This window comes from Acartia tonsa, chromosome 13 (assembly GCF_053477335.1).
Source record: "Acartia tonsa isolate MP-2025a chromosome 13, ASM5347733v1, whole genome shotgun sequence".
Taxonomy (NCBI): Eukaryota; Metazoa; Arthropoda; class Copepoda; order Calanoida; family Acartiidae; genus Acartia; species Acartia tonsa.
The window spans coordinates 14,018,379-14,044,151 of NC_137272.1; the positions used below are offsets into that span (position 1 = coordinate 14,018,379).

The 25,773-nt window shown below is 35.4% G+C and overlaps 1 protein-coding gene and 1 non-coding gene across 2 annotated transcripts in view; one reads left to right on the forward strand and one right to left on the reverse strand.

The window, feature by feature from the left end:
• LOC145304400 (regulator of G-protein signaling loco-like) overlaps positions 1-25,773 on the forward strand; it is a 49,259-nt gene that overhangs the window by 11,771 nt on the left and 11,715 nt on the right. The window contains exons 13-37 of the mRNA XM_080146283.1: positions 5-73; positions 3,626-3,743; positions 4,227-4,336; positions 4,776-4,844; positions 5,418-5,641; positions 6,301-6,358; positions 6,774-6,845; positions 7,354-7,507; positions 7,911-8,070; positions 8,660-8,789; positions 9,243-9,343; positions 9,630-9,806; positions 10,254-10,416; positions 10,728-10,919; positions 11,334-11,432; positions 11,850-11,941; positions 12,265-12,544; positions 13,149-13,357; positions 13,669-13,899; positions 14,553-14,655; positions 19,530-19,628; positions 20,101-20,174; positions 20,583-20,778; positions 24,491-24,628; positions 25,065-25,137. Coding sequence (XP_080002409.1) covers positions 5-73; positions 3,626-3,743; positions 4,227-4,336; positions 4,776-4,844; positions 5,418-5,641; positions 6,301-6,358; positions 6,774-6,845; positions 7,354-7,507; positions 7,911-8,070; positions 8,660-8,789; positions 9,243-9,343; positions 9,630-9,806; positions 10,254-10,416; positions 10,728-10,919; positions 11,334-11,432; positions 11,850-11,941; positions 12,265-12,544; positions 13,149-13,357; positions 13,669-13,899; positions 14,553-14,655; positions 19,530-19,628; positions 20,101-20,174; positions 20,583-20,778; positions 24,491-24,628; positions 25,065-25,137 — 3,391 coding nt within the window. The remainder of the gene's footprint in view (positions 1-4; positions 74-3,625; positions 3,744-4,226; positions 4,337-4,775; positions 4,845-5,417; positions 5,642-6,300; positions 6,359-6,773; positions 6,846-7,353; positions 7,508-7,910; positions 8,071-8,659; positions 8,790-9,242; positions 9,344-9,629; positions 9,807-10,253; positions 10,417-10,727; positions 10,920-11,333; positions 11,433-11,849; positions 11,942-12,264; positions 12,545-13,148; positions 13,358-13,668; positions 13,900-14,552; positions 14,656-19,529; positions 19,629-20,100; positions 20,175-20,582; positions 20,779-24,490; positions 24,629-25,064; positions 25,138-25,773) is intronic.
• Positions 5,996-6,115, reverse strand: LOC145304860 (5S ribosomal RNA). Its single transcript, XR_013874302.1, has one exon. It is a non-coding gene; the product is annotated as a 5S ribosomal RNA (ribosomal RNA).

A 25,773-nucleotide genomic window follows, 5' to 3' on the forward strand; every position in this document is an offset into this window, starting at 1 on the left:
TTAGGCTGATAAAATTAGTTTCTGCGGAGTATGCGAGGATGACAAGAGGTTCTTTGGTGTTGTAACCAGACAGGTATGTGTAGGGAGGGAGGGGACATTGGACTGTTTATTACACTAGTACAGTGGTAACCAAAGTTTATAATGGTTCTCCTTTTCAGGGTAGCTTTTCATAGGTCCTGGGAAGGTTTTCAACTATTTTGGGGGAGGGTACCGCAACCCACCCAAGAAAAAAAGAATTACCCCCCACAAGAAGAAATATTTTTCTTTAAAATCTAAAATAAAAAATTGGGTTATCGAATTCAACTCCCCCCTCTTCAAGGGCGTAGATGCTAGTATCTATACATATTACCCCGTCCCGGATTTGAAAAATTTTGTTAAAATTTTTGCCCCCAACCAAAATATGGTTGATTTATGCATAAAAATGACCCATGCAAAATATTTTTTCTGTAATGCAAAAATTGCGACGGTACAAGCACTGCAAAGTTTTTAAAATCTGCAAAAAACCCTGTTTTTATGGCTTTTTTGGGGCTCTTGTACCATCCCAATTTTAAAGATTTTTACAAAATTTCAATTCAAGTGTGTTGATAAATACCTGAAATTTACCAAAAAAAATGGGGGCAGTCTCAATTATAACATATGAAGGTGTAGCAAGTTATCTACTAAATACAAAATTGTCAAATTGCATACATATATAATAGGGTTGGGCCGGATACTTTTTTGGACAGATACTGGATATCTGGCTGATTTATAATGCCGGATATCCGGCAAATGTCTGTTATTTGGTCGGATATCCAGTTATTCGACCGGATATCCGGTTATTTGGCCGGATATCCGGTTATCCGGCCAGATATCCGGTTATTCGGCCGATGTTCTTTTATTCGGCCAGATATCCGGTAATTTGCCATATAACGATTATCTGTCATTAGAAATCAACCGGATATCCGGTATCCAGCTAAAAAAGTATCGGCCCAACCCTATTATATATGTATGCAATTGTTTCTTCTTTACAGTAAAGTTTCTGATTGATCCAGGGAATGTTTCAGTTATTACCACTTAAATAAAATTAGAGGATCGACCCTTCTCTCAGGTGCCCAAGAGTCCTTTAGAAGCGTTACCGCTAGAAAGTACTAAGGAGAAACTCTTCTTGTGAAAATTAGATAATTTTTAACATTATCTTTTAATGTGTCATTATTCATTGTTTATCTCTGTTAATTTTGTATTGACTTAATGGAAAAAGATGTCTTAGCTTATAAAAGATGTTCGGTGCTTTCCCTCAAAGTGTCTTTTGATCACTGACAACCCCTCCCTCCTTTTATTAACTTGCAAGGGTCCCTGGTACCCAATATAAACTATCCTAACCTGACCTTATATAATTAAGAAACAAACTAGAAAGTATCCCTTCCATTTTTCAAGGTCGGGAGATGGGGGGGGGGGGGGGGGGGTATGTGCTCGACTTGGCACTTGGGAAACTGGCAATAATTTGCATTAAACTTACGTCTTTAATATATCGAAAACGAAAGCTATAAAGCAGAAGTACCGATTGCAGAGTTGCTACACTTTCTAAACCCTTATTGTTACAGGAATCATCAACCAAAGTTTTTAATCAAAAAATTTCAACTTGCTTAGATTAAATAAAAGAGCTAACCTTTACGGAGTTCGTTCAGACTCATATTATAGACAAGATTTGCATTTAATAAGTATTAGAAAAAGATGGGACAAAATAGGCCGTTTAATACACTAGTCCCAAAAGTTTGAAAATAACCTTTTCTTATTCGTTGACTTAATAACTTTGGGGACTTTCAATAAATTTTGATGGATTGGTTTATTAATTTGAGTGTTCAATCGTTTCTACCACTAATTTTAATCTACAGAAGGGAAAATTTTGTGTATCATTAATGGGGATGTACATCAATTCATTAGCCATAGTCTTATCCCTTAGATCCTTCAGTAACATGTTATTTCTTGTTATGTAATAAAAATAAGACTTTGGGTACAGGGATCTAGAGGGATAAGACAATGGCTGATAAATTTATTTTTATATCCCATGATGATACACAAACTGACCCTTTTTTGTTGATTACATAGTGGTTGAAACGTTTGATCACTAAACCTAATGAACCAACCAATTAAAATTCAATAAAAGTCTCCAAAGTTGTTGAGCCAAGAAATAAAAAAAAATGTTGTTATAAACCTTCCGGGACTAGTGTATTAAACAGCCCAATGTCCCCTCCCTCCCTAGTTATTATTAGACTTGTGATACACTCTTGTATAGTTCAGGGAAGGAGGGGACATTGAGCTGTTTATTAAATTAGTCTTCAAAGTGTTATAACGGTGTTTTCTTACATTTGGGTTAAAACATTGAGGAAATTCAGTAAATTTTATTTGGTTAATTTATTAAGTTGAGTGTTTAAAAGTTTCAACTTCTAGTTTTAATCTACAGAAGGGATAATTTTTTGTATCATTATTGGGGATTTACATCAATTTATTAGACATTGTCTTATTCCTTTAGATTCTTGAATAACGTGTTATTTCTTGTTATGTAATAAATGTGAAAGTGTTTGGGTACAAGGATCTAGATAGGGAAGACAAAGGCTGATAAATGGACGTATAATTATATACCCCATGATTATACACAAACTTACCCTTTCTGTTGATTACAATAGGTGGTTGGAACGTCTTATTAAACCAATTAAAATTTCAAACAATCTAAAAAGTTGTTGAGCAAACAAATAAAATAATTTTTAAAACTTCGGGGACTAGTGTAATTAACAGCCTATTGTGCTCTGTCTCCCTAGTTATTATTAGACTTTTGGTACACTCTGGTATAATTCAGAGAGGGAGGGGAAATTGGACTGTTTATTTCACTTGTCCCTAAAGTTTTATAATTGTTTTTCTAATTCATTAGGTAAACAACTTTTGAGAATTTTATTGAATTTTGATTGGTTGGTTTATTCAGTAAAGTTTATAAACGTTTCAACCACTAAGTTTAATCTACAGAAGTGATAGTTTTGTATCAAACAAATTTCATACTTATATAATAGAGGTAGGCCAGATACTTTTTGGCCGGATACCGGATATCCGGCCGAATAACCAGATATCCGGCCAAATTACCGGATATTTGCTAGATATCTGGCCTGATGCCGGATATCCGGCATTATAAATCAGCCAGATATCCAATATCTGTCCAAAAAAGTATCCGGCCCAACCCTATTATATATGTATGCAATTTGACAATTTTGTATTTAGTAGATAACTTGCTACACCTTCATATGTTATAATTGAGACTGCCCCCATTTTTTTTGGTAAATTTCAGGTATATATCAACACACTCGAATTGAAATTTTGTAAAAATCTTTAAAATTGGGATGGTACAAAAGCCCCAAAAAAGCCATAAAAACAGGGTTTTTTTCAGATTTTAAAAACTTTGCAGTGCTTGTACCGTCGCAATTTTTGCATTACAGAAAAAATATTTTGCATGGGTCATTTTTATGCATAAATCAACCATATTTTGGCTGGGGGCAAAAATTTTAACAAAATTTTTCAAATCCGGGACGGGGTAATACATATGCAACTTCTTACTATCTGTCTATCCACTATATATCTTTCTATGTATCTATCTATCTAGGCTGACTTGGATGATAGTTGTTCCTGCCATGTTTTTATGGTAGAGCCCACAAGTAGCCAGCACGAACGGATCCAGCGGGCCAGAGTCTTCAATATTCAACCTACTTTTAATTCTAAAGGTTAGTTCAACTCTATTACAATACAGGAAAGGACTGTAAAATGTAGGGAGGAAGAGGACAATGGGCTGTTTATTACACTTTTTCCCTAAGTTTTATTATCATGTTTTTTATACGTTTGCTCAACAAATTTGGTGACTAATATTATATTTTAATTAGCTGGTAAACTAATTTCAGTGTCCAAACGTTTCAACAACTAATCGTAATCTACAGAAGGGGTTATTTAGTGAATCATCATTGAGGATGTACATCAATTTATCGGCCATTGTCTTATCCCTTTATATCCCTGGTAAATTAAACTGGTAAACAAGGCTTTAAAATCACATCTTATTCGGTGGATCAAAAACGTTAAGTACTTTTATTCAATTTTGAATGGGGGTAATTCTGTTTAATTTTTATATATATCAATTTATCGTCTATTGTCTTATCCATACTGATATGATTTATAATTAATTAGCGCAGCTACTCTACAACTTGTTTATTTAGGTGAATGTTTGGAATTCCCACTGGACGCGGATCCAATATTATCTGTGATATTTTCAATCAAAGGAGTTCATCCTAGCAGCGAGCAAACTAATCAAAATATTCAAAATCAGGTAGGAAATATAAGGAAGTGATTGGACAATGGATAGATGAATCAACATCCAAGTTTTAAAAAGCAAAGATATAGTTCAGAAAGTGTTTATATCACCATACAAATGTCTGTATGTCCATTAAAACATCTTGATTCTAACTATTTTTACATGATATACCTAATCATCCTATTAATCTGAGTTTTTAGGAATAATTATTTCTATAAAGATTGGGTGTAAACAAAACATCTCTATAATTAAGTCTTGAAATTTAAATATTTCCGTTTTAAGCATCCTATATTCAGGATGGTACTTAGGATAGATTTGTCCGATTTTTTTCCTTTCTGTAATATCTGACTTTTTGATTAGGTAGGCCTCAGCTTTACGGATGTTTTCATCCTTGTTTACTAACTTATTTTTTGAGTTTATGACTGCAGTTACTGTATAACTATTTTATTTTAAGGATGTTGCAAGTGTTAGTAGTTTATCAAATAGTGACAGTGGAATAGTTTTTAGAGATGAAAATAATAAGGTAATTAAAAAATATAAAAAAAATTCTAGAAATTGGGGGGGGAGGGGGACAATTTAGCAGGAGAAGGTATCCTATATCCATTTAGCATTGCTTAAAAACAACCTTCGAATTACAACCTAGTCGGTTCAGAGTTTACCGAGATCTTAATTTTTTTAATAGCTTTGATGGCATGTGGGTGTCCATTGATATAAAATATCTCTCTTAAACCAGTACAGTTCCTGTTCTCTCTGTTAAGCAAATTCTATTTGGTTCAGTGGTTACCAAGATCCTTCGCTACACACAATTATCATGTACTATCCAGAGAGAGAGAAGACAATGGGCTGTTTATTACACTAGTGCCCAAAGTTTTATATTAACGTTTTCTTATTCGTTGGCTTTACAACTTGGAGTACTGTTTCTAAATTTTGTTTGATTGGTTAATTATGTAGAGTGTTCAAACGTTTTAACAACTGATTTTAATCTCCAGAAGATGTAATTTAGTATGTCATCATGGGGGATGTACATCAATTTATTTGTCATTGTCTTATGATCTTATCCCTTTATATCCATGGTTGATTATTGATTAATATTTAGGCCCAACAAGGGGACAGTGCAATACGTCATCACCAACAACGAGGCGGTGATGAGAGGGAGGAAGAAAGGGCTGAAGATTCCCGTGGTGGCGGTTCTCGTGGAGGACGCGGCGGTAGCGGCAGCGGCGGAAATAAGCTGGGTGTCCGGGCGATGCCAGATCCAGCTATAGGCAGCAGTAGTAATAATCCGGTTGCCTCTCCGGATACTTCTTTCAACTCAGACAGGTAGGCAAGGCATAATGTACTTGAGCGTGGAGCTTGATAGCCCTAGTGGTTATTCAAAAGTGTCTCGTCCTTCTCCTAGTTAGGTCTAAACACTAAGAAACAAGGCTACACAAACAAATAGATATATAAAGTTTAGATAGCTAAACCGTTAATTGGGTTAGTAGGAAAACAGTGTAGAAACAATCCTACCATATTAATGATTAGAATTTTTAAAGCTTCCCCTCTCCCCTTTTAGTTTTAGAATAAAATGAAAATAAAGGGGGTTTGGTCGTTTTTTACGATTCTTACTTAATGTCAGGTTAATGGGTGTAATCAAAGGACTAAACAATCTCGTGAGAGGTAATATAAAGTGTTAGTCTACGACACCAAGTATTTCCCAGGCGGTCACCCATCCAAGTACTAACTTGGCCCAATGTTGCTTAACTTCAGTGATCGGACGAGAACTGGTGCTTTCAACATGGTATGGCCGTAGACATGGATAGCCCTGCAGGGTAAAATCCCCTCCCCCCCCCCCCCCCAGCAGTGTTTAGGCATAGAGATAAAATCTACCCCCCTCCCCTTATTTACAATTATTCTTACTAGTACGGGTGGGGGGGGGGGGGGTCAGTGCTAGACAAGGCACTTTGAGGGAAAGCACCACTAATGTTGTTTATATTTAGGTTGGAATGTCTACAAAGTGCAGAGCATATCCGGTTATCCATGCACAAATATTTACAGGTAGGACTAATACAAGATTATCATTGGTCAGGGGATTTTTTTGCATGAAATATAATGGCTAAGTGACTCAGGGACCTTTAGGGATAAGACAATCGACTATCGATTGATATACAATGTATATCCTTAATAATAAAAAACAAAATAAAGCCTTTTGTAGATTAAAATTGTTTCATTCAACCAATTTTTATCGGATTTTCATTATCTCGGCTTATCATTCTATGCAGTAATTGGATATCAATTTTTGTTTAGCTGCTAAATTGTCTATTTTTCATAGAGTTTTCATTTGTTTTAGTTTACAAGTTTCAGAAATTAGTTTTAGACATTCTATGGGGTTTATATGTTAGTTCATGAAAGGACAGTCATCTTTTTTCATTTCTGAAAGACTGCAGTTAATTTTAAAATTTTCTTTCTCAAGGACAAACACGAACACTTGAAGCGAAGCTCACAACAGTTGGCTGAACGTCATCTCTCCTCTTTATCTAGTCAGGTTGGTTTGCTATGTTAGCAGCGCAGCTACTTTTTTGTCACTTTATGTTCATACGTCAGTCTGTTACTACGACGACATAATGTGTCTCTACTTTGCTAGTTGATGGACTTAATCTTATAATATAAAGTAGTAGGGTCAGTCCTTTCGTAAATATAGCTCGTTATAGATTTGTACGGAATTTTCGTTCAGGCATCTTAATATTCTGCAATATTAAAATGTTGTTACACTACATTTATTTCATTCTCATGTATGTGTAAATTATTTAAACTGTACTTTCATTGAATTTATAAACTACATTCCGGATACTTTCGCCGTACTTTTGTACTGTTGCGCACAACGCGGCATTTACACCATAGACAAATTATACATACAGAGTTTACTTTAAAAAGTAGACGAAAAATTTTGTATTGGATTTTCTTGAAAAGTCTACTTGAGAGTATTGCAACAGTATGTCCATCTTATTTGTTAAGCTTTGCTTTCAATTATGTTGTCATCCTTGTTATTGTAGGACTCTGGTCTGCAGAATGTACAAAGATTAATCAAAGAAAAGTTTGAGCAGCGCGAGGCGGCGGAAATAGACCGCCGGCGGTTCCCGCCGCTGCCTGGAAACCTCCGTCAGCTGCCTGACAGAACTGCGGGAACTCCTACGCCAAGTGCTTCAGGCATAAATGCTTAAATATTATTTTTCAGTAATCTTTAGGGATAAGATATTGGCCGGCGTATATCTCCAATGATGATAAACAAAATTTCTCCCTTTTGTAGAAAAAAAATTATAGGTTGATAGATTTGGACACTTTTGGTTTGGAACAAAAATTAAGTAAGTCAAAGTTTAGGATGGAACGAATAAGATAACATTGTTATAAAACTCTTAGTACCATTATAATTTACAGTCAATTGCCCCCTTCATCCCTGTTATATTTGGTTTAAGGCTATTATAATTTTATATTATTAGGATGGTTTTAGGCTATTTAATGTTCTTCCCTACCCCTTTAATCCATACACCTTAGATCCTATATTTTAAACTTCATTAAAATGGCGGAAAATAATTTAAGTTTACTGAAATAGAGCGGAGCTATGCACGTAGCCTTGAGGAACTCCCCACGACTGCGGGCGACGTTTTCCCGTCTGGCGAGGACAAACGGGATGGGGCTGGGAGCGAGGGGGATGAAGTGGATGGTGTTGGCCCACCCTCCCTCCCCCTCATGTCAAGTCTTCCATTAGCAAGGTAAACGTTTTTGCATGGATAGGACATTTGACGATAAATTCATAATATAAAACTCTAATGTTGATGAAAAAGTTACTCCTTCTTGACAGCGTTATAAAACTTTGGATAGTAGTATAATGTCCCCTCCCTTCCTCCCTGAGATTTTGTGAGAATTCAAAGAAAAGTGGCGTTTTTTTTCAATTTATAGGCCACTAAAAAAAGAAATGATCAAAATTTTTTGACTCAGTATCACTGTGTCCAACTATCTGTCTGTCAGTGTGTTAGTCAAACCTTTGTGATTTTAAATATTTGTCATATAGGATTTATATATATTATATAAGTTAGCTTTGGCTTTACTTTCTTTGATATAATCTGGATTGAACATAATTTAAATAAATAGGTTCCTATACAGCTCTGATTCAAACCTGAGCCAGGTAGAGGACGCTGCTAGGACTGCAGCTGACTGGGTCAACCTGTACTAAAACATAATTTAAATATTTAGGTTCCTTTACAGCTTTGATTCAAACCTGGGCCAGGTAGAGGATGCTGTCAGAACAGCTGACATAGCCGACTGGGTCAACCTGTACTAAAACATAACTTAAATATTCAGGTTCCTTTACAGCTCTGATTCAAACCTGAGCCAGGTAGAGGATGCTGCCAGAACAGCTGGCATTGCTGACTGGGTCAACCTGCACCATAACTCCACTAGAACGAATCCCCTGTCGAAGCCTAGGTGGCAGGTATGACCTATAAATTAATTTTAATTGATAGTTATTAATAGAAGGGTAGCAGCAGAATAAACAGCTTGGTAAGAAGTTGGACTTTAGCTTAGTCTGCAAGAGGTAATACCTCAAAGTGCCAGTTGAGCACTAAACCCCCTCAATTTCTTATTTTTGAAACTAAGTGAACATAAAGGGGATAGTTTTTAGCTTTTTAGTTTGTTTTTTACTACAGGTCACAGTCAGGTTAGGTAGCCCCACTTGGTTATGCCCTCCCCCCCCCCCTTCTCAGAGGTTACTTATAGAGGGAGAAATTAAGCCTTGCCGCTTATTTTCAGAATATTTCAAAATAAGGGGGTTGGGTTCAGTGCTTAACGGGAACTTTGAGAGAAAGCAATTAACTCATAACTTTTGGAAAATTAATCTATCAATTAAATTGAGAAAATCTATGAATTTTTATAATTTTATTTTTAGGAGGGTTTATATGGAGGAGTATTAAAGCCCAGTGATCAATATCCCGTGGATCCGTTGGTTAAGCTAAGGCCAAGATCTAGAGTCTCAAATAAATCTCACAGGTAAATACCAGGGAGAGAGGGGACACAAGTACCCAAAGTATTAAAGCCCGGTGATCAATATCCTGTGGATCCTTTGGTTAAACTTAGGCCAAGATCTAGAGTCTTAAATAAGTCTTACATGTAAATACCAGGGAGGGAGGGGACACTAGTACCCAAAGTATTTTTATAACATGTGGATCCTTTGGTTTAACTGGTACCCAAATTAATTATGTAATTTTTAAAGGCATCATTTTAGTCTTTTTATTATCCAGTTTTACCTCCAATTCTACTGATTATATCTTTATAGGTCGAGTATGTTTGAATTTTCCGACTACGACGCTTTTTCCGCGCCAAATTCTTCCGCCTCAACGCTTAGTCGCCGGCTGGATTCAGCGCCGCATTCGGCGGCCTCAACATTGAGCCGCCATCGCCAACAGCAGGAGAGCATTGAGGAAGAAGGGATTGAAGTCGATGCTCTTGAAAGGTAGTTTGAAATTATTAATTGAAAGACCAGAGCACCCCTGTCTTGAAGCGTTAATAATAAACACAAAATGTCTGCCAAATAAGAAGAAAATATTCTTATGAGGGGTTTATGAATAAAATAATTTTTAGTGAATTACTAATATAAAAGATAAAAAATCTTCTTTCAGGGTGTAAGGGATAGTTGCATTACATACAAAAGTTTCTTAAGAGATATATTAGAAATATCAAAACTTTTATATTGTTAGATCCTCTAAAACTCACTAATTTATTCTCAAATGTTTATTTTAAAGCTAAATAAGGAATAAGGGTTGATTCAATGATTTCAACCACTACAAGAAGGGATAATGTACGTCAATTTTTAGGCCAATGTCTTATCCCTTTAGATCCCTGTATATCTGTAAAAAAATTATATTTTATAGCATACTTACTGAGATCTTATTTTCATTAGAACATCTGTACCTGGAGACTTGGAGGGGTTGCTGCCTGCAGGAAAGCGTCTACCAGAGGCTGGCAACAGCCAACAACCTGCGGCGGCTCCAGCTAAAATCCGTGCCAGACGAAAATCTGACTCTGAATCCATCAGAGAAACTACTTTTGGCAACGAGGAAAAGGTAATTCCCGTCATGTTAAAGTAGCGAGGCTGCTAAATAATTCAATTTGTCCGTCATTCCGTCCGTAACGCTGTAGGGATAATTTACTTTTCTTTGCTGAAATTTCTTAATAATATTTTCTATACCCAACAACAAGCATTTAGTACAACAATTTACTTAGTCTGTCGGTCTGTTAGGTAGTCAGTAGTCTTGTTAAAAAAATGTAAATATTAAACATCTTAGCTATTAAACTCATGGTCCATCCATGATTTCTTTGTTCTTGAAGATGTTGTCATCCATTTTCTATCCTAATTAAAAGTTTTCTGATATAGGCAAATGCTCGAGAGAAGGACATTGGCCGGGTTGGCGGATGGGCGGCCGACTTTGACAAGCTGTTGGCCGACCCAGCCGGCCTCCACACGTTTGCCGAGTTTCTGAAGAAAGAGTTCAGCCACGAGAATATCTACTTTTGGTGTGCCTGTCAAAGATATACTAAAATCAAGGAGGACAGTGAAAGATTGAAGGTAATGATTTTTTAATTTTCCACAAATTGTAAAATAACTTTCATTGCTATATAGTCTTTTGTGTATTTTTTTGGCACCTCCAAAACAAAGTCCCCCCCAAAAAGTCTGAACATTCCATCTTCGCTGATTTTAGTTTTTTTTTTAGGATTCAAGTCTAAACAATTTACCTATTGTTCTTTTTATTTATTTCTTTACATGAAATGAAAAGACAGCTATCTTTCTCTTAATTTTAAAAGTTTAATTTTGTTTGATTAGCTGGTTCCAAACAGAATCAACCAATAATTTTGATTTACATAGTCGTTAAATTGGTATTTTAATTATCATCATCTGGGATGAACATCAATTTATAGTCCATTTTCTTATCCATGAAAATCCCGTGCCAAACTTGATGATGTAGGTATTATTTTTGTTTAGGTCTCTAAGGAAATTTTTGACACTCACATGTCTGAATCTGCTACAGAACCAGTCAACGTTGATGCCGTGGCAAGGAGTATTACTCAAGATAAATTACAGGTAAATTAATCTATATCCTATTCTTTTTAAATTGTCTGCTTGAGTATGATACTTATTTTCAGGAAGCTTCGTCTGCTAGAAGTCTTATTTTTCTGCGTTAGTACCCAAAGTTAATTTAGACAAAATAAAAAGTTGGGGTAAAGTTCCTTTGGTGAAATCGCCTCTTAAGGGGCGTTTCGTCGTACTTTCGCAATAGCTTTTCTTTCATTTCTAGGGGGCTTTAACCCTGCGGGGCAATCAAGTAACCTACCATAACCTACCAAAAGTTACTGTGAAAATACGACGAAACGCCCCTTAAGAGGCGATGTCACGAAAGGGACTATACCATAAAGTTGTGTTCGTAATAATACCCAAAGTTCAGGACAATAAAAAAATGAATATATCCATTGTCCCATACCAATATCCCTGAATACCTAGGAGTGTTCTGAGGAGAATCCACCTGGCCCAGATCTGTTTGAAACTGCACAGAAACAAATCTACAATCTTATGAAATTTGACAGCTTTTCAAGGTAAACTGGACGAAAAAGAGCAATAAAGTATGATGTATTTCTATAGTAGGAATTTTCAATGTATAGGTAGAGATTCAATAAAATAAAGTAAAATAAGGATTAATCTCTAGAATTAGGCCTATATTTTTTACTATCCATGGAAAAGTGTCAATTTTAACTATACTCTATTTGTAACAACGTTAAATTTGTTTCATTAACAGTCGTTTTCGACTTGCGGAAAAGGCATTGGCAAAATTATTTTTGCTATGTTATGTTTTTCCATCGCAACGTACGTTTTGTACGTTATTGCTAAAGAAACACATTTTAATGGTAACATTTTTTAGGTTTTTAAAATCAGATCTATACAAAGACAGTTTACTGGCAGACATGGGCGGAACTCCCCTACCCATTAACGGCCAGGATCAGACTGACCCGCAGCTAGCCGTTGACCTGAACGTACCGCTGAATTTATCCACAGACGGTGGCGGGGGAAATAACAGCACAGGGAAGGCGGGGAAAGGAGGGAAGGATGAAGGAAGCCGGCGCAAGTCCATATTACCCTGGGGAAGGAATAGATCTAAGTCGAAGGATAGGGCTGAACAAGAGAGAATTTCGTTGTTTAAGGTTAGTTACACTAGTGTCCAAACTACATTGTCTTATTTGTTGGCTCAAAAACTTTGGGTACTTTTATACATAGATTGTTTGGGTCCAAACTTTTCAACCAATTATCTTTTCTTTTTTAATGTTAGTGTTATTGGGGCCAACAAAAGTGGTTTTAATCGCATAATTTTTCATTTTAATAACCACGGAAAGCTGTCTTTGATACGATGCGATAAATCAGTATTATAGCGTAACTGCTCTAAAACTAAAGTATGTTCGTTTGTCTGTAACTGACAAAAATTTCATATCTATCCTTTATATAAAAGTTACAAGTGATGTCTATATGTCTTGTGTGATCTAGTTAACCGCTGAACCGATATTGTTCTCCTTTTCATTTAAGCTTCATATAGGTTCGCAAATAATTTTAATCAGAATAATAGACGGCACTGGTGTTGAAAAGAGACTATCCATAGAAAAACACACAGCTCAATAGTAGGAATATATTTCGATTAGTCGCATCTAATCCTTGTCACATTCTATAGTTCTTTCTTGTACAAAAGTTTGTTTTAGGATTTTAATAAGATACATAATCAAAGTTTTTTAAAATTAATGTTATTTGTTTTTCTAGGGAATCCGTTTACCTGGCCACGGTGGTAGCGGGAGGCTGAGCTCTAGTCATGAGAAACCGCCGTTGACGGCTGTATCAGCCGCCAACGCCGTTACAAGTACTCCTCCCGCCGCCGATATGAGTGGCGGTGGCGGGTCCGAGTCCCGGGCTTCGATGGAGTCAGGTGGCCAAGATTTTGATAGCGGCGGGGATAATAGTTCTTTAACACGGTAAGTGGAGTAATGATAGCTGCACATTGTATGTTAATAGCGAAGCTACTAAATTAGTTTTTATGTCTGCTCGTCCGTCTGTATTGGGAAATGTGATTTTCTCTACGGGACTATTCCAGATAGTCAACGAATATGAAAACGTCATATTAATGGTTGGTTTATTTAGTTGCTGATCTACAAGTTTCAGCAACTAATTGTAATCTACAGAGGGAATAATTTTGTGTATCATAGGGGATGTAATTCAATTTATCGGCCATTGTCTAATTGTCTTATCCCCTTAGATCCCTGAGCTGATAATCATTTTATTTTAGATTTATCCTGCCAGACAAAGCAACAACAGTCGTGACCCCCAGCCCTGGCGAGACAATCAGATCCTTGATATCCAAACTCCTGGAGAAGCGCGGCCTTAAATTCACCAGTTTCGACGCGTTCGTGCTGGGCAGCGACAAGCCGCTGGACCTGAGCGAGGATGCGGTCAGCCTGGCCTCGGCCGAGGTCAGGGTCGAGCCCAGGGTACTATTCAGTGTCGAGCTTCCTAATAGGTAAGACTGCGCTTAGAATGATTGATTGAGAGTTTGAAAATGAATTGACTAGGGATATTAAGGGATAAGACAATGGTAGATAATTTGTTAACATATATCCCAAATGATTACAACCAAAATTACCCCTTTGTATATTAGAATTATTTTTTTGAAAGCTTTGACATTAATAGTTAAGAATAATTCATTCAAGTATCCAAAGTTTTAAGCAAACGATGATTTCGTGTTGGTTAGAAAACTTTGGGACCATTGCCCCTTTCTTCCCTAAGGATCAGCGTTGCGGAGCCGTTTGATTTTGGTGCGGCTTAGGCTCCGCGGAGCCGTCTGTAAAGATGGCGGCTCCAGATTTGGCACCGGCTCCGACCTAAAATCAATAAAAATTCAACATATTTTCCCCCCACGTCTAGTTTTGACTTTTGAAGGTTTTAAAAGTTCAATTTTTGACAAAAATGGACTTGAAAAACTTAAAAGGGGCATTTGCACATGACAAAACAGAGTAACCAAATTATAATTAATAAAAAAATCTCTTTAGTTAGCTAACCCGGAGCCAGAGCCGTTTTTTAACGAAAATTAAGGCTTAAGCTTCGGCTCCACAACGTTGCTAAGGATGAATGAAATGTATAAAAGCATCGCCTTTTTAAAATTAAAATTTTTAGGAAATGTATCGGAGTAAAAGCTAAACAAAGTAAGAAGGTTGAAGATGTGCTGCGACCAATATTACAACAATATGGATGGAATCTGGACCATATGACAGTTGCGGTAAGTCATTTAATAGGCGGTTTCCCTAAAAGTGCTTAGTCGATTTCTGAAACCCAGGGATCTAAAGTGATAAGACAATGTCAGATAAATTGATATGCATCCCTAACAATGATACATAAAATTACCCCTTCTATAGATCAAAATAATAACACCTAACACTGGTCGCCGGAAGGGAAAAGCAGTTTTTTGAAACAGGCTCTCTGAGATTATTACAGATTCTGATATATACATATATAGACTAATAAAAAATGCAAAAAACGAAATCAAAAGCGTTCCTTCTTGGGAGAAAATCCGGGAAAAAGATTTTAGCTATTTTTAACCTAAAATTCACATTGTCAAGCCTGCAAAGAAATATACAGACATTTTAAACATTTCATTGCTCAGCACCTAGAAGTGGTAGAAAAATGCTACGCATACCATTGGAAAGCTCATAACCTCTAGTTTTCATATTGGTATATAACGTTTTTGTATTATTATTATTTTTTGAGCTATCCTCTGAAGTAAATACAAGTTTTAAAAATGCAGTTTTATCATGAATTTTAAGTTTGATACTTGTTACACAAACCTTTTTAAAATTGTATTGCTTAGCACCTAGGAGTTATATAATTATTTTATATAGGTATATTTATATATTTTGGGTGCATTCAATTTTAGCTTAACCCTTTACAGTCGGGCCCCTTGCCGCACCTTAATTGGTTGGGGGGGGGGGGGGGGGGGAGGCGTTCAATGCCCCACCCTATTATCTCAGTTCCTATTAGAGCTAGAGAGCTAAATTTTTTTGTGCAAGTCCCCTGTTTCATAATGAGTTTTTGACCTATTATAAGTCTAAGTCAATTTTCGCTTCCTTTACCCTTTTATTTAACAACCTTTGTTTTTAGGTCTTTTTTTACTTAAAAATTTAAAAGCTAGAATAACAATTTTTTCCAGAAAATGTTTATCTTTATGTAAATTTTACATTAGAAATATCAAAATATAAATTTCAGCGGCCGCAGCTGTACTTGGCAGCTGCCAGCCGCCGCAGTCGGCGGTCGGCGGGAAAACGGCGGCGGTTCTTTATGAAATTTTAATACGTTATGTAGACATGTAAGAAAAGCTTAAGTTTAAAATTTGAAGTATCTAAGTCAAAAATTGAGACCACAGGAGCCTTTTAAAGATTTCTGGAGACCTTGAGGATCAGGACCTGCAGGGTCATACCTGGAACCTGAAAGTGACTTGGACACCTGTATTTCATATAAGGATGTACTACTAGAGGATATTTTAGTATTTTGGTATGATAAAATGCTTTGTTTTAGTCAAAAAAATATTTTAGCTCTTTACCTGGATGACCCTGCCAGGTTTGCTGGCATCCTGTGCCTGCCAGGATGGAGATATGCAAAAAATTTCAACTCTCAGTTATGTGTCATACCCAAACTTAAAAAGTCTTGCAGTTTGGGCTCTTTATCTTTCACACAAAGAAAATGAGATAGAAAAAAACGGAGGGGGGGTGTTCAACGCCCCCCCCCCCCCAACCGTTAAGGGTTAATCAAAATAGTAAGAACCAAGGAGGGAGGGGGGGGGGAGTTTATACACTTTTTGGCAATGAAATTCGGTATAAAATTTTGCTCTGGAATTTTTTGGGCTTGTTGTTATAGATATTAACATGATTCTTTTTGCAAGATCTCTTATATGATTAAATCTACCAGAATAAATATTGAATATTGAATTTTGGCCCTATCCTTCTAGGGGCTAGTGGGGTAAAAAGCCAATAAAACACTAAAATTATAAGCTATGAGATTATTTTAAAAGATATCAAGCTAATATTTCTAATGTAAACATTTTTCACATAATTGAACTAAGTAGCTATTACAGATTTCAATTTGGCACTTTTCTTCTAGAGTCTAGTGGGGTAAAACATCCCTCAAATACAAATATTATGAGTTCTGAGCTTATTTTCAAAGATATCATGTTGAACTTTAATGAATGATTATTTAGTTCAGTTATCTAACAAAATCAGCCCAATATTTTTTTAAAAGCCCTAAATTACGTTAAAAAAATTAGCTTAATATTTCTAAAAATAAGTTCAGACCTTAAATGTTAGTGTTTTGGAGCTGTTTTACCCCACTAGCCCCTAGAAGGATAGTGCCAAAATTCAATTTCAATTATTTTTACTGGTAGATTTAATCATGTAAGAGATCTTACAAAGAGAATCAGGTAAATAACTATAACAACAAACCCAAAAACATCCAGAGCAAAATTTTATATTGAATTGCATTGCCTATATGTGTATAAACTCCCCCCCCCCCTTCCTCCTTGGCTCTTACTACAATGTCAAACCACACACATTTTAAAGACTATTTTTAATTAAGCTTAAATTGAATGCACCCAAAATATACAAATATACCTATATAAAATAATTATAAAACTCCTAGGTGCTAAGCAATATAATTTTTAAAAGGTTTGTGTAACAAGTGTCAAACTTAAAATTCAAGAAAAAACTGCATTTATTAAACTTGTGTATACTTCAGAGGATAGCTCAAAAAATAATAATAGTACAAAAACGTTATATACCAATATGGATACTAGAGGTTATGAGCTTTCCAATGGTATGCGTAGCATTTTTCTACCACTTCTAGGTGCTGAGCAATGACATGTTTAAAATGTCTGTATATTTCTATGCAGGCTTGCTAATGTGAATTTTAGGTTAAAAATAGCTAAAATCTTTATCCCGGATTTTCTCCCAAGAAGGAACGCTTTTGATTTCGTTTTTTGCATTTTTTATTAGTCTATATATGTATATATCAGAATCTGTAATAATCTCAGAGAGCCTGTTTCAAAAAACTGCTTTTTCCTTCTGGCGACTAGTGCTAACTTAATGAATCAACCAATCGAAATTCCACTCAAGTCTTCAAACTTTTAAAACCAACGAATAAGAAAACGTTATTTTTAAACTTTGGGGTCTAGTGTAATAGAAAGCCAATTGCTCTCTCTCTCTCTCTCTCTCTGACTGAGACACCATCACCTTATTTTTGTATTTGACTTATAAAAATGGGGAGGGGGGGGGGTATCTATGCCTATTCCTGTCCATTAATGTGGGGCGTATACCTTATATTGCAAAAGAAGGGGGTTTCTGTGCTCAACAAGGCACTATGAAGGAAAACGACATACAATATTCCAACATGTAAAAATCATGTTTTAACTTTTAACCTACTTTTCTAAGAATTAAAAATAAAAGGCCGGTTCCTGTTTTTATTTTTGCAATGGATAACATTTTATAAACAAGAATGTTAATAAGTTTAGTTGCAGAGCCTTTTTTATGCCTTGTTGAAGAAAGGCATATATTTTTTGCTATTATTTTAAGTATTAAAGGTGGTAAAGTGTGCAAGCTATCAGTCAAATGCGCATATTAAGACAAATTAATATAAATTATGAATAAACGCTTCAAGAGTTTGATCAGAATTAAGAATAGTTTGACCTAAAAAGCGCATTTGACTGGAAGCTTTGTCCCAACTTTACGGAAAAAATGACTCCCTTCAAATACTTAATCGACATTGTATGGCCCTTTGGATCTCTTCAACAGTGGTCTCCAAAAAGTTGGCCGGTGAAACACTTTTTCTCAGATTAAACTTGGTAATGTTTAGCATATCTTAGCCAATTTTATTTCATTTAAGATTTTATTCCGTTATTCTATGAAGTAATTAGGCAAGTATTGGAATGCTTGTTTGTCTGTATATGTGAAATATTTTATTAAATTTTTAATTCTTTTTTGACTTAAAGTATACGTCCCCATTTTATTTTAATTGATTATTCTTGAAGAATATTCGAATTAAGTTAAGCACATATTGTATGTTAGCTACGTTTATTATATTAGTTTACATATTAATTTTAATGAATATTTTTGATAAGACATTAATTAATCATGTTATCACGTAAACAAACAAGCAAAATACAATTTAAAGTACAGAAATATCCATACACTGATTTTTATGATTAATTATGCTTTATTTTGTGAAGAAATTCCTTTTTTTATTGTGAATTTTCAGGTTTTATGTTCTTCGCCAACTTATATTAAAAGTTGTCATCTTTGTTTTGTATAAAAAGGGATTTTTCCTTGAACATATTCGTATCTTGTATAAATCTCCACCTTCTTAGGAATTTTAAGGGTTAAGTCACATTCCAATTAATATAGACATACTTGCCTCTTATGTAGATTTTAATTATTATTGGTTTGAACAATTTTAGTTTGGAACCAACCAATCAAAATTCCAAAAAAGTACCAAAAGCTTTTGCACAATCGAATAAGATAGCATTATTATAAAACCTTGGAAAACAGTGCAATTTACAGTCTATTGTCCCCTCCCTCCTTGCTACCAACTTTATTAGATGTAGATTGAGAAGCACTGGTACCCAAAGTTTTATAACCACATTATTTTATTTTTGACACAAAATCTTTAGGTACTTCAAATTAATGTTGATTAAGTTCCAAACTAAAAGTGTCCAGACTTTACAACCAATCATTTTAATTTACATAAGGGGTAATTTGTTTTTATAATATGGAATGTTTATAAAGGGAGAGGGGTTTCGGGTAAAATCCGTAAAGTTGTGTGTTTTAAGGCTTAAAAATAGTAGTAGAACGATAATATCAACTAAATATATGTATTTCTTATTAAAAAGAACTATAGACAAATTTTTTTTTAAAAAGTTAACATAAATTTTTATCGTTCTACTACTGCTTTTAACTTATAACACATAACCTTTATGGATTTTACCCGAAACCTACCTCTCCCTTTATGATCCATTGACTTATCATCTAAGATCTATGAATGCACAGGATAAAATACAACTTTTGACTTTGGGACCTTGGGTACTCATAATGAGTACCCAATGTTTTTATGTAGGTAGAGAAGCCAACATCTGGTGGTGTGAGGACTGGTATAGACTACAATGCCAGTGTTACTAGTATTGATAACTGCAGGCTTACCATCAATTCAAATCAGGTTTGTACATTTTATTATGATTGAGAATTTGTTATGTTTCATCCTTATATCAAAAGTGACAGGATGTCTATCTGCCTATGTTCAGCACACAGAGAAGGATCTTATTAACCGCTAAACCAATATGGTTTGCGTTGCAGTAAAGTATTTTAAAATTAGAAAGCATTGCAACTCTTAAAATGCATTGCTAGAAAGTCAGTTTTTGTACAAGATATTTTTTGGCTTTCTAAAATACAATATTTTATCTAATATAATCATTCTATTCACTAGATTTTTAGAATAAGAATTCCTATGATAATTAGGTATAATAAAGTCTCATAATGTAAGTAGGTATCTAAACTAAGTTTCGTGTATTCAAGTTATTTTTGGATAGTTCTCACAGAATTATGTTCATACTTCTAAATAATTTTGAATATTTGTTAATGTTTGTTTGTCTGTCCTAGCTGTTATGTTGTCATCCTTGTTTTGTTTGCAGGACCTGCAGGGGAAAATGCTGGATGAAATCATTAAAAGAAACTCGGATACTGAATCCACAAAATCAGAGTCAAGGTGATTAGTTTCTTTTCCAGCCCTTTTAAGTCGCTTAGCTAATGTAGTAAATATTTTCTGGTACCCAAAGTTTTATAATCACGATGTCTTATTAGATAGCTCAAAAATTTTGGTAGTTATTTTGAATCTTGATTTGATGATAGAAACCACTAATTTCTCAAATTTTTCACTAAAAATTTTAAAGATGGGATGGTTTTGATTATCAATACAGTTTTATACGTCATTTTATCTTCTATTGTCTTATCCCAACAGATCCCCAATAAACTAGGATTGTCTAATCTGTTGTAAAGAATTTTAGAATGAGCGCTTTGTTTATCATCATGAGGATATAAAAAAAATTTCCGTCTATTGTCTTATCCCTTAAGATCCCTGATAAAAATCGCTAATTAAACACTCTTCTTAATTTAGGCCGGTTTCAAGAAACTCAACTGGAAACATAATGCTACGGCGACAAACATCTGCCACCGATATTGGCAGTGTAAGAGATCACGGCGGCGGAAACAAGCGGAACAGCGAAGATTTAATGCCGCCGCCGGTTAAAATACCGTCGATCCGCCGACGGCAGGCAGCTCAGATTATTTCAAGTCCAAGCTTTCGTGAACAGGTTGGTAAAAACATTTGTAAACTCATTTTTAAAAGCGAAGTTTTTCTACATTTAGGGTTGATCAGTCCCTTTATACGTCCGTCTTATTGTTAATTTAGGTATGTTAAAATTGTCCTAGCGGTTTAAAACTAGTCCGCATGATTCCTGTTACTGTCGGGTACAATTTACAAAGCGCAGCAACTTTATAAGGGGGGGGGGGGCGTAATGACATTTATTCGTAATCCGTGAGCAAAATGGTCTTAAAATTTAGCTAGACCCTTCAAACTTGGTATATAAGCCTAGTCCTATAGGTATTACATCTAAATGGCAAAAAAATCTAAAAATTTTTATTTTAAGGTTAGGTTAGGTAAGAAAAACCCTGCGGAAATGGGGTTTTTAGGCTTTTTTTGGTCTATTTTGATGTGGACACTTAACTTAAATTGTTTTTTCTTAGGGTTTTAACTTAAATACACTGTATCTATTCATATGGACTTTATTTAAGATGATTCAGCAAGTCGGGGACCGACCCCAGGGGGCTAGGTGGGTGGCCCGCAGGGGTTAAGTGCCTTTTTCCCAATACATATGTTGTGATACATCTAATTATAGGTTTTTTAGGTCAAGGAACTCAAATTTAGAGCTAAAATAAGCATTAGACTAATCTGAAGCTAGCCCCAGCGGGCTAGGTTGGTGGCCCGCAGGGGTTAAGTGCATTTTTTCCAATATATATCATGTTATATATCAAAATATAGGTTTTTTAGGTTAAGAAACTCAAATTCTAAGCGAAAATTAGCATTAGACTAACCTGAAGCTTACCCCCCCGGGCTAGGTTGGTTTTCTGCAGGGCTTAAGAGCATTTACCTAACCTAACCTAGAAACTTACTTATATTTTAACATGTTTTTTTTATAATTTTTGTCTATTAATGATGACTTTATCTAAGATAATCAAGCAAGTTGGGAACCGACCCCAGCGGGCTAGGTTGGTGGCCCGCAGGGGTTAAATGCATTATTTTGCAATATATATCTTGTTATATATCAAAATATAGGTTTTTTAGGTCAAGAAACTCAAATTCTGAGCGAAAATTAACATTAGACTAACCTGAAGCTAACCCCCCCGGGCTAGGTTGGTTTTCTGCAGGGCTTAAGAGCATTTACCTAACCTAACCTAGAAACTTACTGATATTTTTACAGGTTTTTTTCTTGAATAAACTGTGTCTATTAATGAGGACTTTATTTAAAATGATCCAGCAAGTCGAGGACCGACTAATCTGAAGTTAGCCCCAGCGGGCTAGGTCGGTGGCCTGCAGGGGTTAAGTGCATTATTTTCCAAAATACATCTTGTGATATATCAAAATATAGGTTTTTAAGGTCAATAACTCAAATTCAGAGCTAAAATAAGCATTAGAAAAATCTGAAGCTAACCCCAGCGGGCTAGGTGGGTGGCCTGCAGGGGTTAAGTGCATTTTCACAATATAAATGTTGAGATACATCCAATTATAGGTTTTTATAGGTCAAAGAACTCAAATTCAGAGCTGAAATAAGCATTAGACTAATCTGAAGCTAACCCCAATGGGCTAGGTGGGTTGCCAACAGGGCTTAAGTGCATTTTACCTAACCTAACCTAGAAACTTACATTTAATATTATTTTTTTAGGTTTTGTTTCTCAAATAAACTGTCAATTCATGAGGATCTTATTTCAGATGATCAAGCAAGTCGAAGACTGACCCCAGCGGGCTAGGTGGGTGGCCCGTAGGGGTTAAATGCATTTTTTAGAAAAAGTATGTGTTATCATACATCAAATTATAGGTTTTTTAGGTCAAGAAACTCAAATTTACAGCTAATAAAAGGATCAGACTAATCTGAAGCTAGCCCCAGCGGGCTAGGTGGGTTGCCTGCAAGTCTTAAGTGCATTTTACCTAACCTAACCTGGAACCTTACTTGTTTTTTTTAGGGTTTTTTTTCTGGAATAAACTGTGTCTATTTATGAGAACATTATTTAAGATGATCAAGCAAGTCGGGGACCGACCCCAGCAGGCTAGGTGGGTGGCCCGCAGGGGTTAAGTGCATTTTTTAAAAGTATGTGCTGTCATACATAAAATTATAGGTTTTTTAGGTCCAGAAATTCAAATTTATAGCTAATAATTGAATCAGACTAATCTGAAGCTAGCCCCTGCGGGCTAGGTGGGTTGCCTGCAAGGCTTAAATGCATTTTACCAAACCTAACCTAGAATCTTACTTTTTTGAAGATTTTTAATTGAATAAACTGTTCATGAGAACATTATTTAAGATGATCTAGCAAGTCGGGGACTGACCCAGGCGGGCTAGGTTTTACTTAGATACACAGTGTTCAGTCCTAAAGCCATCATTTAAAAGATTCTTCATAAAGGAGGCTGACCCAAGGAGGTCCCAAACTTGCTGGATCATCTAAAATAATGTCCTCATTCATAGACACAGTTCATTCAAGGAAAAAACTAAAAAATAAGTAAGTTTCTAGGTTAGGTAAAATGCACTTAAGCCCTGCAGAAGATCTACCTAGCCCGCGGGGGTAAACTTCAGGTAAGACTTATGCTTATTTTAGCTCTAAATTTTAGTTTCTTGACCTTAAAAACCTATATTTTGATATATAACAAGATATATATTGCAAAATAATGCATTTAACCCCTGCGGCCACCGACCTAGCCCGCTGGGGCTAGCTTCAGAATAGTCTTATGCTAATTCTAGCTCTAAATTTGAGTTAACTGACCTAAAAAAACTTATAATTAGATGTATCACAACATATATATTGGGAAAAATGCACTTAACCCCTGCGGGCCACCAACCTAACCCGCTGGGGTCGGTTCCCGACTTGCTGGATTATCTTAAATAAAGTCCTCATTAATAGACAAAGTTTATTCAAGAAAAAACATGTAAAAATATAAGTAAGTTTATAGGTTAGGTTATGTAAATGCTCTTAAGCCCTGCAGAAAACCAACCTAGCCCGGGGGGGTAAGCTTCAGGTTAGTCTAATGCTAATTTTCGCTCAGAATTTGAGTTTCTTGACCTAAAAAACCTATATTTTGATATATAACAAGATATATATTGGAAAAAATGAACTTAACCCCTGCGGGCCACCAACCTAGCCCGATGGGGCTAGCTTCAGATTAATCTAATGCTTATATTAGCTCTGAATTTGAGTTCCTTGACCTAAAAAACCTATAATTAGATGTATCACAACATATGGATTGGGAAAAAGGCACTTAACCCCTGCGGGCCACCCACCTAGCCCCCTGGGGTCGGTCTCCGACTTGCTGAATCATCTTAAATAATGTCCATATGAATAGATACAGTGTATTTAAGTTAAAACCCTAAGAAAAAATAATTTAAGGTAAGTTTCCACATCAAAATAGACCAAAAAAAGCCTAAAAACCCCATTTCCGCAGGGTTTTTCTTACCTAACCTAACCTTAAAATAAAAAAATTTGGATTTTTTTGCCACTTAGATGTAATACCTATAGGTCTAGGCTTATATACCAAGTTTGAAGGGTCTAGCTAAATTTTAAGACCATTTTGCTCACGGATTACGAATAAATGTCATTACGCCCCCCCCCCTTATTACAAGAAAGTCCAAATGTTCTTTTTAAAATTGAAGATTTAAGGTTCTAGTTTCGCTTTATTGCATTTTGTCATTCTTTATCCTTCCAATTTCTTAGATAGACTGGACATTTTTGAGATCTTAACACCCATATTATTATATATAGGAAGCCCAACTATATGAAGGGTTGAAACGGATGACCCAGGGAAGGTTGGATGACCAGCGCGGCACAGAAATTAACATGGAACTTCCGGATTTTCTGAAACAGGATGGCACCTCCTCCGGCACTTCCAGCTCTGTCCAGGTATGATAACAAATTAAGAGCAGGGAGGGAGGGGACATTTGGTTGTTTATTACACTAAAGTCCCTAAAGTTTTTTAATTAATGTTTTCTTATTCGTTGGCTTAACAACTTTTATGATTATTATTGAATTTTGCTTGGTTGGTTTATTAAGTTGAGTGTCAAAATGTTTCAACCATTAATTTTATTCTACAGAAGGAGTTATTTTGTTTATAATCATTGGGAAAGAAACAGGAAAAAGGGGACATTCGATTGTAAATTACATTGGTACCTTACTTTTCAACCAATATCTTTTTAGTCTACAAAAAGGAAAATTCAACATAGCTTAGGTGACGATAAATTGATTGAAGGAAAAGAAAAGTACCCAAAAAATTTTAATTTAACAAGACTTTGGGTACCAGAAATAAATCTGTATATTAATGAATAAATATATTATTAAGGAGGTGATGCGAGGTGATGGTATCAGAGAAAGTTTGAGGGCTCAGCACAAAAGCTTGTTTGCCAGACTTTCAGGTTAGCCACAATAAAATACATTTATTAACCCAGATGGGCTATCAGAAAAAGTTAGCTAGAACTCAATAGATTTTATTATCTTAGATGGTCTGTCATACATATTAATCCGTCTATCTTTAAAAGGATGTTCTATCATAGAATTAGTTGACTTACTATATAAAAATAAAATGACTTTTTTTTGATAAGGGGTGTAACAGCACCCTCCAAAGAAATGTCACCCCTAGAATACATACCTCAATTATAGGATAGTTTTTAAACTTTTCCCCAGCGTTGCGGAGCCGTTTGATTTTGGTGCGGCTCCAGCTCCGACCTAAAAGCAAGAAAAAACTCACAGCTCCACGGTTCCGGTTCCGCAACACTGCCTTTCCCCATTAATTAAATACATATTTTAAATTAAGTGAATACAATTTTCAACTTTTCTTTTTAAAGTTTAAAATGTACGTATTCTTGAGTATTTGGATTAAAACACGACAAAAAAGTGATCAGATCTTTGTTGTTGTAAAAAAATAGCATAAACAATTAAAGTTGAACTTGATAAGACTGTTAGAGAAAGAGGGGACAATGAGCTGTTTATTACACTAGTCCCCAAAGTTTTATAATAACGTTTTCTTATTCGTTGGCTTAACAACTTTGGGG